The sequence below is a fragment of the Artemia franciscana genome, chromosome 7 (genome assembly GCF_032884065.1).
Source record: "Artemia franciscana chromosome 7, ASM3288406v1, whole genome shotgun sequence".
Lineage (NCBI taxonomy): Eukaryota > Metazoa > Arthropoda > Branchiopoda > Anostraca > Artemiidae > Artemia > Artemia franciscana.
Window position 1 is genome coordinate 34,555,401 of NC_088869.1, and position 14,995 is coordinate 34,570,395.

The following is a 14,995-nucleotide window of genomic DNA, read 5'->3' on the forward strand; positions in this document are numbered from 1 at the left end:
ACCCATAAACAAATCCTCACTGCATCAGCAAGTATTTATATAGGATGGCGACGGATTAATAAAACCTATGTTTTAAGAAAAATCATCAATATTATATGGAATTTAAGTACACTACGTACTACAAGAAAACAAAGTGACTGAATTAACGTTTTCCCATTTTTCAAATTTAACAGAAAAAAAATTCTTTTTTTTAGCTATTTCAATGAAGATCTGGATACATTGTTGACATACAAAATATTAGACAATAAATCCAACAGGGAGGAGTAGCCATTAATATAACTTACAGAGATGATGAGAAGGTGACAGGATCACATCTGGCAGTCAATAATCATGGATAACCGTGAGGAAGCTGATTCTGCCTCAAATAGGGTTTCTGTAAAAAGTAAATCAGCTAGATGTGCTTACCACAAATCTATACAATTTATTTATAAACATATATTAAAGGAATAAAACAAACACAATTCCTTTCTCTTTGATTGGCATCTGATTTAACCTTTCATTTCTGTGTTCCTTGTTATTTAGTTTCACTCATTTTTAACAGCAAAAATAGATAAGAGCATCTATTTCAGCAAATTAATTAATCCCATTTGCCTTGCACTAATGTTTAGCAAACAACATTGAAGAATTAGTTAGGGGCCTCTATGTGACAAATGAGTACTGCAGTTCATATACTGAAGTCTTTAAGAAATACTACAGCTAAAAATATTTTAAGCAACCAACTCTTGAAAATGCACAGAAGGGGAGGGAGCAGGGGGTTGTCCTTTTTAACATCAGCTGTACTTAAGCGATTCCGACCTAAAGTAATACTTTGTTTTCCACTCTAATATACATTAAGTCACAGTGGAATTAAATCCCGGAAATGTTATTTGAAAGCTTATTTAGTCTTAAAACTTGCGCATTATTTCAAATATTAACTTCATATTATTTCAGAATTAGTATACTTTTCTCACACACAGCATTTGGAGAACAACGACGAATTTTAAATTGAATTTTAGCAACACATTGTATATATTTAAGTCACGTTTGCTATATTTGCAGGGACTGCAAAAGTTGTAACTATTTCTTGACTCAGATATCACAGTAAGTCTAAGCAGAGATAAAAATTTCACCATAGTACAAAGGACAACAGAGGTTCTTTTCTTTATCGTGTTGAAAATTTACTTTTTTTTAACAAGTAAAATTATTTTCAATAACCCTTTCCGTTATATTCAAAATTCGAGCCAAAAAATGACACAATGCTAAAAATATTCTGTTTATATTTTTTATCTTTAAAATTTGAGAGATTTTAAGCAATGCGCCATTTGTGTCAAGATATTTTTTTTCAAGATTATGTCGAATGATGTTGAATAATAGAACCTTAAGTAGAAACAAAGGATTAAAATAGAATTTCAACCAATTTCTCACAGTAAAATAGATTAAATTACTACCATGGACATAAAACAGGTAGCAGGATCTGAACAGAAGACAGAAGGGCCCCAATGTCAATCAGCAAGAATTCATCTCTCATTTCCTCAGCCAAGCCCAAAAGTGATGCAAATCATTCCTGAAGTTGAAGGTAATTAGTAAAAATCATATATGTATAAAAATATCAATTGTATTTATCACAGTACAAAAATTGACATAAGAAAATATAACTAAATAACTATCACAACTTTCTAATTTTACTCTCTGGACACCTAAGAAACCTATCAAGCTCATCCATTGTATCATCTACAGAATGCCTCTTTCGAGAACTTTCATTACAAACTTTATCAAATATATACACATTTAAAGAGGATATATTTTTAGCTGATTTAGGATCAATTGAGACTGATAAATTTTCAAGAGCAGATTTTCTACTACAATCTTTACAACCACTCTCAGCAGAGCAATTACCAAAACACTTTTCAAGTTGAAAGTCCTCAAGATCAAACCTGTACATAGCCCTCTTTCTCCTACTTTCCCTCATAGAATCGGCCAAAGAAACTGGTTCATTACTTTCATTAAAACTAGGAGCAATAGGTATCAACTGGGTTAGTAAAGTGGATCTGACTGATGCCAATCTTCTTTGTCTTTCTTCATATTTGGCTTTGAGTGAATTTCTACATTGCTTCAGTGCACAACTTACAACTGTCAGTCTTTGAAGGTTTTCTCTTCTATCTCTCCTCAGCTGTGAGGCATATGCTGCTAACTTATTGGACCATCTGTTTAACTCCTCTGTAGCTGACACTCTGTAGTCTTTCATCTCAGCTTTACCATATACATTTTGACAAACCATCTAAAAAGGAAGTAACTGAGTTAATTTAACAATATTGAATCTTATCAATTAAAAAATGGGACAACCCAAGGGCCAAGTAGAAGGTGGATTCCTCCAAGGATGCAAGACGTACACATTACAAATGAACTTAAAAAAAAGAAAAACCAGATACAAAAAATATTATTAATCAAACAACAAAAAAGGGTCCCACTGCCCAGCTATGTGACTGCCTTTTGTATTGTGACTGCCAGTGAAGATTATGTAGCACAACTCTCCATAGCTTCCAGGGAGCTAAGTACAGATAAATAAGCTGTGACAGAGCACATTAGAGCATTTACATCTTAATTTATTATTCAAACTTAACAGATTATGCTGAACCATAGATTTCCAATAGCTTTCACTTTAAATTACCACAAATTCTTTTGCTTATAAATAGTATACAAAATTTTGTTTGTATATATTTCAATTCCAAAACAAATTGCATTTGAAATCCAGCTTTCCCCAAGAATTCCAGATAAAGGTTTCCTGGCCTGTACAAGTATATATTGATGCTACCATTTAAATATATACTCAAAGTAATCAACCTATAGAACCCTAGGGGTGTATACATGGCTTCTGATTTCACCAAAAACTTACCAATGCCTAGCAAAGACAAACAAAACCTTTAAGTGGAAGCCCTTCTTCTTATTTCTGATATGACACTGGCTGATATGGCTGTAACTGAAAGTGAACTTGAACATTTACTTTGAAAATTCTCATCCTGATTTCATCAATATGAGGGAACAGATATTTGCTGGCCCCCCTTGTTGTTTAAAAAAAAACTTAATTTGATGGGGGGAGCGGGGGTTGTTAAAAACGCCCTTTTTGGTATTTTCATCGAGAATATTGTGAAAATTATAAATTTGTAATTTCCCCCTCCCCCCTATGTTTTTGACAATACATTAGTTAGATACATGCTTTCATCTTAGTATAAAAAAGTAAAATTTTTAGAATGGGGTTACAGAAAGATTTAGAATTTGTAAAGTTTTTAGGATCTTATATCATAAGAACTTTGATACACATCTTTAAAGGCTGAGTACCTTTTTGTCTGATAGAAAAGAATCAATATGATTTTCCTGACAATAAGCATGAAATTCAAGTAAAAGCATATCAGACTATAAAGTTAACTATCATGCTTGGTTGTATATAGATTATGTCTAACAGTATTTTAATAATTTGCAATAATAGTTATTTTTCTCTGATCAAAATTGTCCAGCTTATACCAGGGTTCAAGATTTCTACTTTATTAAAATCAAGGAACAACAGAGGGTAGCACCATACCTTTATTGAAGGAGGGGAGAATAAATATAAAATACACATTTTACTGAATATAGCATAATTTTGATCTACATATTTCTTGCTTGTCAATAGGAAGAGGGAAGAATTTGTCAGATACACTGCAAGCAGTTTTGGAATTGAGTTACATTTTAGTTGTCTCCATTTTAGAAAATGCAGACTCTTTCAACTGCTGTATTGTAACTTATTGGATAGGAGCATAAAACTATTTTGGAATTGTTCCTAACCATGCCTAAGGACAAATTCCCATGAAAAAAAACTTTAATGAGAAACTTGACAAACATTCAAAAAGGGGTATTCAAGATTTTTCTAAATACACTAATTGGAACTTAGAAGCTACTCATTGCACCTAAGTTCTTATTTAGTTTCTGACCTTTAACATTCTAGTGTTTTTTTTCTTAAATATTATTTTTTTATGTTATTACTGGATGTATAATATTTTAACAATATAAAATATTATATCCCTTTTTATATGACTAAGCTGTTAACACTGTAGTCCATATGCATAATTGTTATTCTCACATACATAATTTCCAGTTTTCCTCTTCTTTTTTTAAAGCACATGACTTTCCAGACATGAATAAAAAATGCCAAAAATCAGGTTCAACTCTTTTTTTTATGGATGACCATTATTTACAAAATTACTGAAAAGATTGATTTGTTCATATTCACACCCAAATATGCCTTTAATCATATGAGTAAGTTATGTAACCAGTAATAGTGGGTGCAAAAATCAGATTAATACATCCACACTGTGATAATAGACTGTAACAAGGTCAGTAGCAAAGAACAAAGAAGTGAGGACTACATATGAGAGTAGTGACAATACTGATGGATATTCATCTGTTCTAGTAGGTTTTATGCAATAGATAAATTTGATTCTATAAAGTGAATCCGCAAATTTTGTATAAATGTTAGACACTTTATGCATTTATATCAGTAGAAAATGCAGGCATGTTCCATCATTTCAAACTGGAATTTAAATGGGTGATTGGAGCCACAAACCTGTGCCTTGTCTGAACTGAAACCATTCAAGAATTTTGGCCCATAGCAATTCAAACCTCATTCCCTGTTTTTCCCTTTTTACATGATGATTTAATCCTGTTGAACTCACAGCCTATCAAATTGAACCTATACTAGAACCCAATAATTAGATTGAATTGAGTTAAAGTTGAGTTACAAAGGTTCAACTGTATGGTGTCAAGTTGCATGCACATTAACAATTTATTATTGAAAACAAATTGTGCCCACGGTTCCTCTAATGGCACCACAACTACCAACTTTTCAGCAGGACGTTTGTTTCTAATATCTGTGTACAGTTTCAGAAGACAAATACCTTGGGTCAATCTATGGGATGTGAAAATCATTTTCACAGACATACCCCTTTCTCAAACCTTTATACATAAACAGCAGATATCCTTAAAACATACAGCAGAGGGAACATATCCTAACATGCAAAACTTACTTCTGAGCCCCATATACTTTCTTCATGAAATTAACCCAATGTCCTTAGAATATTGGTCACTATGTGGTTATTAAGACTTTCTCCCAAAAATTAAAGGATTACATACTTTTACAGTTCAGGTCTTAAGAGAACTCATTGTACCAGAGCCTACTTTACATCAAGCCTACCAGAGCCTTGAATGTAAAGGCTAGTTGGCAAGAACTTCTTGGAGAAAGTAAATTTGATTATAGGTGCCTACCAACCAAATTACGAGTGGATCTGACAACAACTCTATGAGGAAACATTGGGCTTTGAAATAGCCTACAACTCTGGAAACATTGTCCTCTGATCTAAGGTATTTACCCATTTGCTTCAAGCAGAGTAATCTTATACAAAGTCAGAAAAGGGATGGAAATCTCTAGAAAACAAAAAAAATTTAAGAGTGTTATTTAATGGTATTTTCAACCATGTTTTATAATTATCATCTCAGTATTGCTGGACAACAAAGTTGCCTACATAATGGTAACTTACTCATAAAAGGCTTACTTTACTAATTGTATACATATGAAATTACCTTGGAGAGAGAAATATTTCTTAAGAGCTCTGTAGCTACACTTCCAAAAGTGGCCCATTATCCAAATCATTATACTCTTGAGACCAAAAAAGCTGTCAAATCAGCAGCTTGTTGATGGGCTGTTTTTTGTGAAGTAGGTGCTTATCACATCAGGTATGAAATAGCAAACACAATTCTAATGGTCCATCAGTCACCCAATGGCAAAAAAAGAGCATTGCCATGCAACTTCAAAAATGTCTGGAAACTGACTAGAAAGATTGGAAGGGATGTTCATGCTACCATCATGTCTTTCTATCAATAGTTCACTGGCACATGATAGTGAAGATGGTCTGGTTGAAGATGATCTATCAGACGTAGCAATTGAATATGTACCAGATAAGAAGCAGCAGCTGCTCTAGCTTATCTTTTATTATCTCTTATAAAGAATTATATGAAGCCTAAAGTGTTTTTTTTTATTTTTACCCCCATGTAAAAAGTAGGAAATAAACAAATAAAATGATGTAAAAATAAAAAAAAATTCCTCATCAATCTGTCAGAGAAGAGAGAATATTTTCTTTTAATTGCAAGTTACTGCTTATGCAGTAACTTACTAAAGTTACCAGTAACTAATTTGTTAAGACTAAGTTTCAAACTTTACTGGTAAATCTTGCACAATAGTCAAGAGGAATGGGCTATATACAAGTTCTTTCTCCAAATTATTGGGGAGGAGACAACTACCCCCCCCCCCAAAACAAAAGACACCACTGACTTTATTCCAACCCACATAATGTGCAAATACAAAGCCAAAATTAAATATTTCCGTGTTTTTATGGCACTTGATATTAACCAAGTGACATATAGCAATCAAAAATTCTGTTGGTCCTGGTTTTACTACTTCAGGCACTTCCAGGTAAGCTAGGACAATGATATTTGATAAGCATATCAGGGACCAGACCAGATTAAATTAGAAATAGTTGTTTTCCCAATTTGACCATCTGGGGGGAGTGGGGGGTCTGTTAATTCAGAAAAAATAGAAAAATTGAAGTATTTTTAACTTATGAACAGTTGATCAGATCTTAATGAAAATTGATGTTTGGAAGGATATCATGACTCAGAAATGTTATTTTAAATCCCGACCGGATCTGGTGACATTAGGGGGGAGCTGGGAGGGGGAAACCTAAAATCTTGGAAAACACTTAGAGTGGAAGGATCAGTATGAAACTTGGTGGGAAAAATAAGCACAAGTCCTAGATACATGATTGACATAACCAGAACGGATCCGCTCTATTGTGGGGGGAAGGGGGTGAGGTTAATTCTGAAAAATTAGAAAAAAATAACATATTTTTAACTTATGAAGGAGTAATTGGATCTTCATGAAACTTCATATTTAGAAGGACCTCATAACTCAGATCTTTTATTTTAAATCTCAACCGGATCCATCATCATTGAAGGGGGGAGCAGTTGGGGGGAATGGAACTCTTAGAAAATACTTAAAGCAGTGAGATCTCTCTCTCTCTCTCTAGGATGGGAAGAATAAAAACCTGTCTAAAATGCATGACTGACACAAGTGGACCAGATCCGCTCTCTTTGGTAGAGTTGGGGGGGGGGGGGTAATTTTGAAAATTGAGGTATTTGTAACTTACAAAGGATGACCAGATCTTAAATGAAATTTGATATTTAGAAGGATCTTGTGCTTTAAAGCTCTAATTTTAAATTCTGACCAGATCCTGTGACATTGGGGGGAGTTGGAGGGGGAAACCAGAATTCTTGGAAAATGTGAAAATTGGGGTATTTTTTTTCTTACAAATAGGTCATCAGATCTTAATGAAATTTGATATTTAGAAGGAGTTCATGTCTCAGAGCTCTTATTTCAAATCCCAACCAGATCTTTTGACATTGGGGGGAGTTGGAGGGGGAAATCTTGGAAAACACTTGGACTGGAGGATTTGGGATGAAGCTTGGAGGATAGAATAAGCAAATGTCCTTGATACATGATTGAAGTAACCATAATGGATTTGCTCTCTTTGGAGGATATGAGGAGAAGAGTTCAGTGATTTGGTGAGTTTGGTGCTTCTGGACGTGCTAGGACAATGAAAATTGGTAGGCGTGTCAGGGAGCTGCACAAATGGACTTGATAAAGTCGTTTTCCAGATTTGACCATCTGGGGGCTAAAGGGAGAGGAAAAATTAGAAAAAATTAGGTATTTATAACTTACGAGTGGGTGATTGGATCTTAATGAATTTTTATATTAAGAAGGACATATGAAATATATAATTAGGCTTATATATTTGCACAATAGGGGGGGGGGGTAAATTATAGTTGAAGTGCCTTCATAATAGCTTATGAAATTTTTCTTTGTATTTTTAAGTAAAAATTGTTTTCTTAACATTAACTATTTAATTATCTAATTAACATGAAATAGCCCTAATTTAAGACTAATAGCCTTGATTTCTTTTTTGGGAAAATTCTAGTTAAGTGGCTTCTTGCTACTTTGGAAAATATTTGAGTCAGGTGAAATTCAGGAATGTATTAAGGGCCTTAATAATTAAATGGAAAAATATTTTGAAATACCTAACTTCTTCTCCCCCTAGAGGGCACTGACTTTTGATGACTAACCAATCCTTGTGACACCTTGCAAAGTTATCTTTTGCCCACATCATGAAAATACACTAGGAAGGCATTACCAAGCTACTACATCTATCCTTTTTGGTTTCTAGGGATTCAAAGATTACATACATGAAGGGTCTAGCAGCACCAATACTAGAATTTTACCACAGTGGTTACTATGTTAATCCTCTCCTGATGTCTTAGTTTTAGAAATTTACCAAGACTACTTGACCTATTAGAATTTTGTCAAAATGACACTATACGTTAATTTTGAGTATCCTTTCTATGGTTGAAGTTTGAAAATACAATTCCTTTTATCTGAGTAGAATTTTAAGCCATATCAGTGGTTTTTTTTTAACTCAGAAAATGTGCTAGCAGATCTTATCTCATAAATTTAGATTGAACAAAATTGTAAAGCTAAAAACACTTTTCTTGTACTTTAAGGTAAGGTAAGATCTATTTTCCAAGGTTTCACTTTTATAACACAGTTTTAAATGCCATCAAAGCTCAGAGCTCTCTAGAGAGAGGAGTAGAGGTGGGTAGGCTACTTACAACTATCTTCCCAGGACATACTGCAGTATGTAGACCAATCCCTGCAAGTTTCATTTTTTCTAACCTAACCTCTTTCCAACAGAGCAAAATATAACTTGTCTGAAATTTTACCATGTATAATTTGGCTTATTTACACATTAGGGGGGGGGATAAAACATAGTGAAATTAGTCAAAATGTGTTAATTACAACAGTCAAGAGAAGGACATGTAGAGATGGAAACATGTTAAGAAAATAATTCATACTCAATAGTATGCCAAATAATTGTAAATAACATTTTGAACAAAGTTCCAATATACTTTACCCCTAACTCCTCCCCCTAAGGTGCAAATATAAAGCCCAAATTATATATCTCCAGTGTATTCTGCTACCCATCACTTGTTTTTCTGGTTCTTATTTTGTCAGTTTATTCAATTTACAGGTAGAATACACAAGATGAAATTCAGCTATGTATTTGCTCATTAAGGGGGATGGTTAGGGTAAAGTATGACAGGACTGCATGCAAGATGTGTTAATTACAATTATTCTGCATATTGGGTAAAATACCTTCTTTTTGGGAAACACTGCTTTTCTTTGGCATTTTGGAAAAATAAGATGGGCTTTTGAAACCCCTCATATTTTACTACAGCATGATACAGTGTGAGAGTAGTAACAAGAACCCTGCTTTCTAGGTCAAATTTTCACCAATAATTTGTCAGCATAAATTAAAAACGCAGCCTCATTTTGATAAGCAATTGAAAAGAAAAAAAATTATGTTTTAAAATCAGAAGAAAATGAGCTTTCTGTTAATAGCCTATGTGAAAAAACAAAACAATTGAAACACTGAAAGGATATATACATCAAAATAATAGGATACTTGGTATTTCCAAAAAGATGTCCTTGTAGGTAAGTCAATAAACTGACAACTCCAAGTGTTTGATCTTTAGATATTTGTAATTCTTCCTATTTGGAAACAAGATGCTGGACACAAAGAAGCTTAGTCCCCTGTTGCTATCAATCTCAGCAACAGCAGTTTTTCTCTGTGCATGATGTGTCCCTTACTGGAACAGCTTATCCTAGGCCACTATCCAGTCCAGAATCATTAAATTAACTCAAGAAAGGAGTTGACTTGGACTGGAGTGTAGGCTAACCTGGGATGCTAGACCATATTCATGTCACCACCTTATCTTGCTGGATATGCAATTTAAGGTAAGATGTGACTGTTTAACATAATTTTTCTCAATTGGATACTGGTTTTTTACCTTATGATTTGTTTTCTTAGCATGCTTCTTTCTCTAGGCATAGACCTATACCATTATAGCCTGCAACTGGGATAATTTGAAGGTAAATTTTTTGTTATTCATATTATTGACTTTCATATAAAAATGAACATAGCATTTGATGCCTGAATTTGTAGACATTTTGCATATCTGTAAATTTAACTAGGCATACCACTTTGAATTAGAACCTTGTGGGATATTATCTACACATTCTTCTGTTGGCTTTCATATTTTGATATCTTACTGAAAACTTATAGATCTACCTTAATTGAACATTTGGGATCAAGGAAGGAGAAAACAGCATAATATTGTAAAATTTATTCATCCAACTTAGGCTAATTATGGAAAATAAGTGCTTGTGGATTATATAACATTGAAAAATGGATTTAGCCTATAACAGAACATTAAGTTAGAGACCAATTGTTTTAAGCCTTTTTTTACACAAAACTGGGAATATTTTGGTCATTTCCAAGAGCCCCAAAAGGGCTTAAATTTGAATTTGCATTAGAAACAATGGTAAAATTCTAGTTAATTGACTTCTTGCTATATTGGAAAGGCTTAGATTAGGAAAAGAAACTTTCAGGGATGGGTCCACAGGCCAGAGTATGTCCTGGGAAGGTATTTTAAAGTACCCACATCCACTTCTCCCTCTAGAGGGCCCTGAAATTTGCCTACATAACAGGTCTATTACCTATTGAAATCTTGACAAAACAATATTTTACATTAATTTTCAGTTACTAGTTGCTTTTTCTCTGCCTCTAGTTCTGAAAATGCAATTCCTGTTATTTGAGCAGGATTTTGAGTCATATTACTGTTTTCTTTTTCAAAACTTGTGAGATGTATTTGCATATCTTTAAAACCTTGTAAAATGGAATTGAGTAAAGTTATGAAGCTGAAAACAATTTTGTTGTGCTTCAATTAAGCTGAATATCTATTTTGCAAGGTTTCACTTTCTGAGATAGCAAGAAGTCAATTAACTAGAATTTTACCAAACCAATTAATATGTTTGTAAAGAACACAACAAAAGGCATTAAGTAGTATGTTCACTTTATTCATAAGTCAATAAAATGAACAACAAAAATATTTTGTTTGTTGGTAAAAAATTTACCAATCTGCATGTTATGAAGCATAAAATGTTCTCCTAACATGATTCCTTCTCAACAGCCCTGCTTCAGAACTTGGCCTAGACCAACAAAAAGTTTGGGCTATGATTTCATACAGTTTTGAAAGTGGTTATAACCAAAACATGATGAATTAAATAATGGATATATCCAGTATTTAATAGAGCATGAAATCATGGTTTAAGAATAGCCTATATTCTTTCAGTGTTCAGATAGCCTAGGCTTATTCCTTGGACTAAAGCTATATGGAGCATCAGGAGGGTGCCCTATGAATAGAATAGTCATCAAATTTGGAAATAGCTAAGTAATCAAGTATTGTGTTCATTTTTTGAATCAGTTGTGGAATATTGTAGAATAAATAGGCATAGGCCCCAATCAGCCAAAACCTAGGCTACTCAATAAGAATTGTTATAAAGGTTTGTATACAAAAAAGCATAATCAAATCCTTACCTTAATGTGATAAGCAATAAAATTCCTTGTAGCAATTGAAAAGAGAAATTCGATTAGCCTAATATATATTTCTCGAATTAGCAATGCAATGCTTTCATCAGTATCAGTGACAGTGTGTAATCAAAGCAAAATGGCGTTGAGAATAATATTTCCTCTAGGTTTAACGGCAAAACATTATCTAATATTTATAAAATTTGGACTATCATTCAACATTTTTTAGAAAGTTATATACTCATAAATTGATTGATATTTCAAAGAAAAACTACCTTTTAATATATAAATATTATTTAATCAAATCTTGCTTAGAATATCACTACCTTTGATTTATAGATGGCGTATCAGCTTTTCTTCTATGAAAAAAGGGTAGTGTTTCCACTTTCTAGGGTTCATTACTTTTAGCTGGATATCTACGCCTAATGCAGAACTTGTTTTGAAAGGATTATAAGCTTTTCAGGGATTTTACACATAATTTTAAAGTTGAGTTTGTAACTGGAGCACAGGATTTTGGAACCCGAAAATGGATTCAATTCTGATTTTTCTACACATCAGCTGTAATCGCTCGCCGAAATGAAGGCAAGATTCAATTTTGAGATCCCTGGTTTTTTATCTGCATTAAATAAAAAAAACAAGAAAGCAACAATGAAAGTAGGAGTAATGTTAAAACTTAAAAGGAACAGAAATTAGTCCGTATTTGAAGGGGTTGCCCCCCTCCTCAATGCCTTCCTCTTCACGTTAAAACTTTTAGCACTTAAAAAAGCTTCCTATTCTGATTGAACGATCCTTGTGTTTGAAGGGTCGTTCTTCAGAAATTGGGAAAAACTTCAGCGTAAAGAATAAAGTACTAAGGAGGTGGGCGATCCTTTCATATACGGAATAATTTCTGAACGTTTTGAATTTTAATGTTGCTCCTTACTTTCAGTTAAAAAACTTTTGTTTTTTATTTGATTTTTGATCATTTTTCAAAGAATGCCGGTAAATCTAGATCACCCTCCATCAAATATACCTTTCCGTACCAGGATACTCATCTGCAGAAAGGTCATCCCACGTAATATACCCTCCCCCAGTAAAATTCTTTCTGGTCATTTCCATCCTTGTTGAAAATTATCTCCTCCTCCGTAAAAGTTCTTCTAGAAAATGCAGCCTGAAATCTTTTTTATGGATTATTTACATTTAGAATCAGAATAATAAGCCAATCCTTTTGGTGTATTTATTGATATCAAAATTATGTTTTTAAAGTTTCGGCTACAATTGAGCTGCGACGCTCCTTGCTTACAGTTCGTCACGACGGAATGTTTTGAAAGTGTTGACACCCAAACTTACCAGAAAGCTAATCGGGACTAAAATGTGATTGATACAGATTTAAAGTGGCAAAATAGTGATCGATTCCTTTTAAATTGCAAATCTTGAGAATGCACCAGCTTAGTAATATGTGGAATATACATTAAAGCTGAAAAATAGTCTTGAAGACTATTATTTTTAACTTTCAAAATATTGATCCAATATTCAAATCTTCCCCTCAACAGTGATGTGGTTAAAAGACTGTTGAGCGGGTCGAAAACATAAAACTGACTTTACAACCTTTCTGAAAGAGCTGAAACCACTGCTTCATCGATGCCCAAAATGAACAACGGTATAAAAATGGTAAACACAAATGCTGAACCCTAAGCGAATGCAGTACCGCTGTCTCAGCGCTTGTGGGTTTTATGCAAACACGTTCACAAAATCTTACCGTAGCCACCAGATTATTTGGTTGATTTTTGTTCCTCCTCCCTCTGCTTACTCTCTCACTTGCTCCAGTTGTCTCAATTTTTGCTTTTTTCATTTTTTCCTCCAATTATACTTTGTTAATCTGTTTAAGTACATCAAAACAGGAGAATGCCCCCTTGAAGAAAATTATTTAATAAACCATTCAGTCTTAGTCACTTTATGGACAAACAATTACATTTTATTTCACTCTTATGTCACTCTTTAAAGCTTTTTAGAATTTACTGTTTTGCTTCCTAGCTAGGATTTAAAGAGGTACATTTTCATAAGTAAGATTAAGGAGAATGTGCAATGTAGTTGAAGATCTCTAAATTACGTTTTCTTCTGCTGCAGACATTACTGAGAAAACTCATTTCTAAAATAGTTCCAAGTATAAGAGGTGGGCATTATGGTTTGATAACGTTTAGTGTTATGCTGTATTTCAAACTTGTTAGTAAAGATAAGTTGCCTTCCGCAATTCTCAATTTTCTCAATAAAAAGTAAAAAGAAAACTTGTCAAATAAGAAACTTGTCAAGTAATTTGAAATTGGGAAATAAATATGCTAAAGGTTTGTAAGACGACTAAAAATCAATAAATAATTGTTGAAATGGTAATATTGATTAATGAAGAGTCAGAACGCCATTCTTGAGGTCCACTTAACTTTTTAAGACTCTGCAAAACTTTTGAAAGCCAAAAATTGACGAAAATAGTCATGATGCTACAAATATAGTTTTTGAAAATTCAGAGTGGCTAGCAGAGCTGACAGACTTCTAGAAGTTTTTGCAGGGTACAGAGTGCCGAAAGTTATATTACAATATAGCAAGGTGGTTAGCGTCTGAACAAGTTGCCAAATGGTAGAACAATGAGTGGGGTACTGACTTTTTAAAGTAATATTTTCTAGTGGGAAACGATATGATTGAAGTTTATTTTTACTTAGGTATAAAGTATCCAAAGTTATAATTAATCTAATTGTTTTGTAAACACGTTTTGTGTGATGTAAACGGACTAAAAATTGAATTTCAAAGCATGGACATAAAAATCTGAAAATGCTTATACAGTGTATCGCCTTACATCCAAGCAATAGGAGTCATTTTGTTCATCGAAAATCAAATGCAGCCTGGAAAAAATGTCAATTTGCTATTGATTGCAGAGATCTTGCAATTTTAGAGGAATAGAAGATAAGCATTGTGACCTAGAATTTGAACTATAGAGTTTAGGTGTTTTTGCTCATATGAAACGTTTTCTCATGAGAACACTTTGCGAAGAGGATTTCACCAATTCTTTGGTGCAATAGCGACTACACTACACAACACATTTGGCTTTGGGTGTTTCCACTCATATGAAACGCTCTCTCTTGAGAAAATATTGAGAAGATGATTTCACCAATTCTTTGGGGAAATAGCGACTTCTCTTAAGTCACTAAACATTTAGCTTAGGAGTTCCCGCTCAGATGAAACGCTGTCTCTTGAAAAAACCTTCTGAACAGGATTTCACCAAGTCTTTGGTGCATAAGTGACTACTCTTGAACCACTACACCTTTGGCTTTAGGTGTTTCTGCTCATATGAAACGATCTCTATTTAAAAAAAACCTTGCGGAGAGGTTTTCACCAATTCTTTGGTGCACAGCGACTACTCCTAAGCCACAAGGCATTTGACTTTAGGTGTTTCCACTCCTATGAAATGCTCTCTCTTGAAA

The 14,995-nt window shown here is 33.5% G+C and overlaps 1 protein-coding gene across 1 annotated transcript; it reads right to left on the reverse strand.

Annotated features, from left to right (window-relative positions):
- Window positions 1-1,578: 1,578 nt before the first annotated feature.
- LOC136029197 (uncharacterized) lies at window positions 1,579-11,675 on the reverse strand. The gene is made up of 2 exons (XM_065707339.1): window positions 11,556-11,675; window positions 1,579-2,257 (listed from the first exon to the last, which is right to left on the reverse strand). Exon 2 carries the CDS (start codon window positions 2,255-2,257, stop codon window positions 1,646-1,648), a length of 612 nt encoding a protein of 203 aa, XP_065563411.1. The 5' UTR covers window positions 11,556-11,675; the 3' UTR covers window positions 1,579-1,645.
- Between the last annotated feature and the right edge of the window lie 3,320 nt (window positions 11,676-14,995).

What these genes read in the sequence shown, in the direction of transcription:
- LOC136029197 (XM_065707339.1), bottom strand. Translation starts at nt 2,257, where the DNA reads ATGGTTTGTCAAAATGTATATGGTAAAGCTGAGATGAAAGACTACAGA.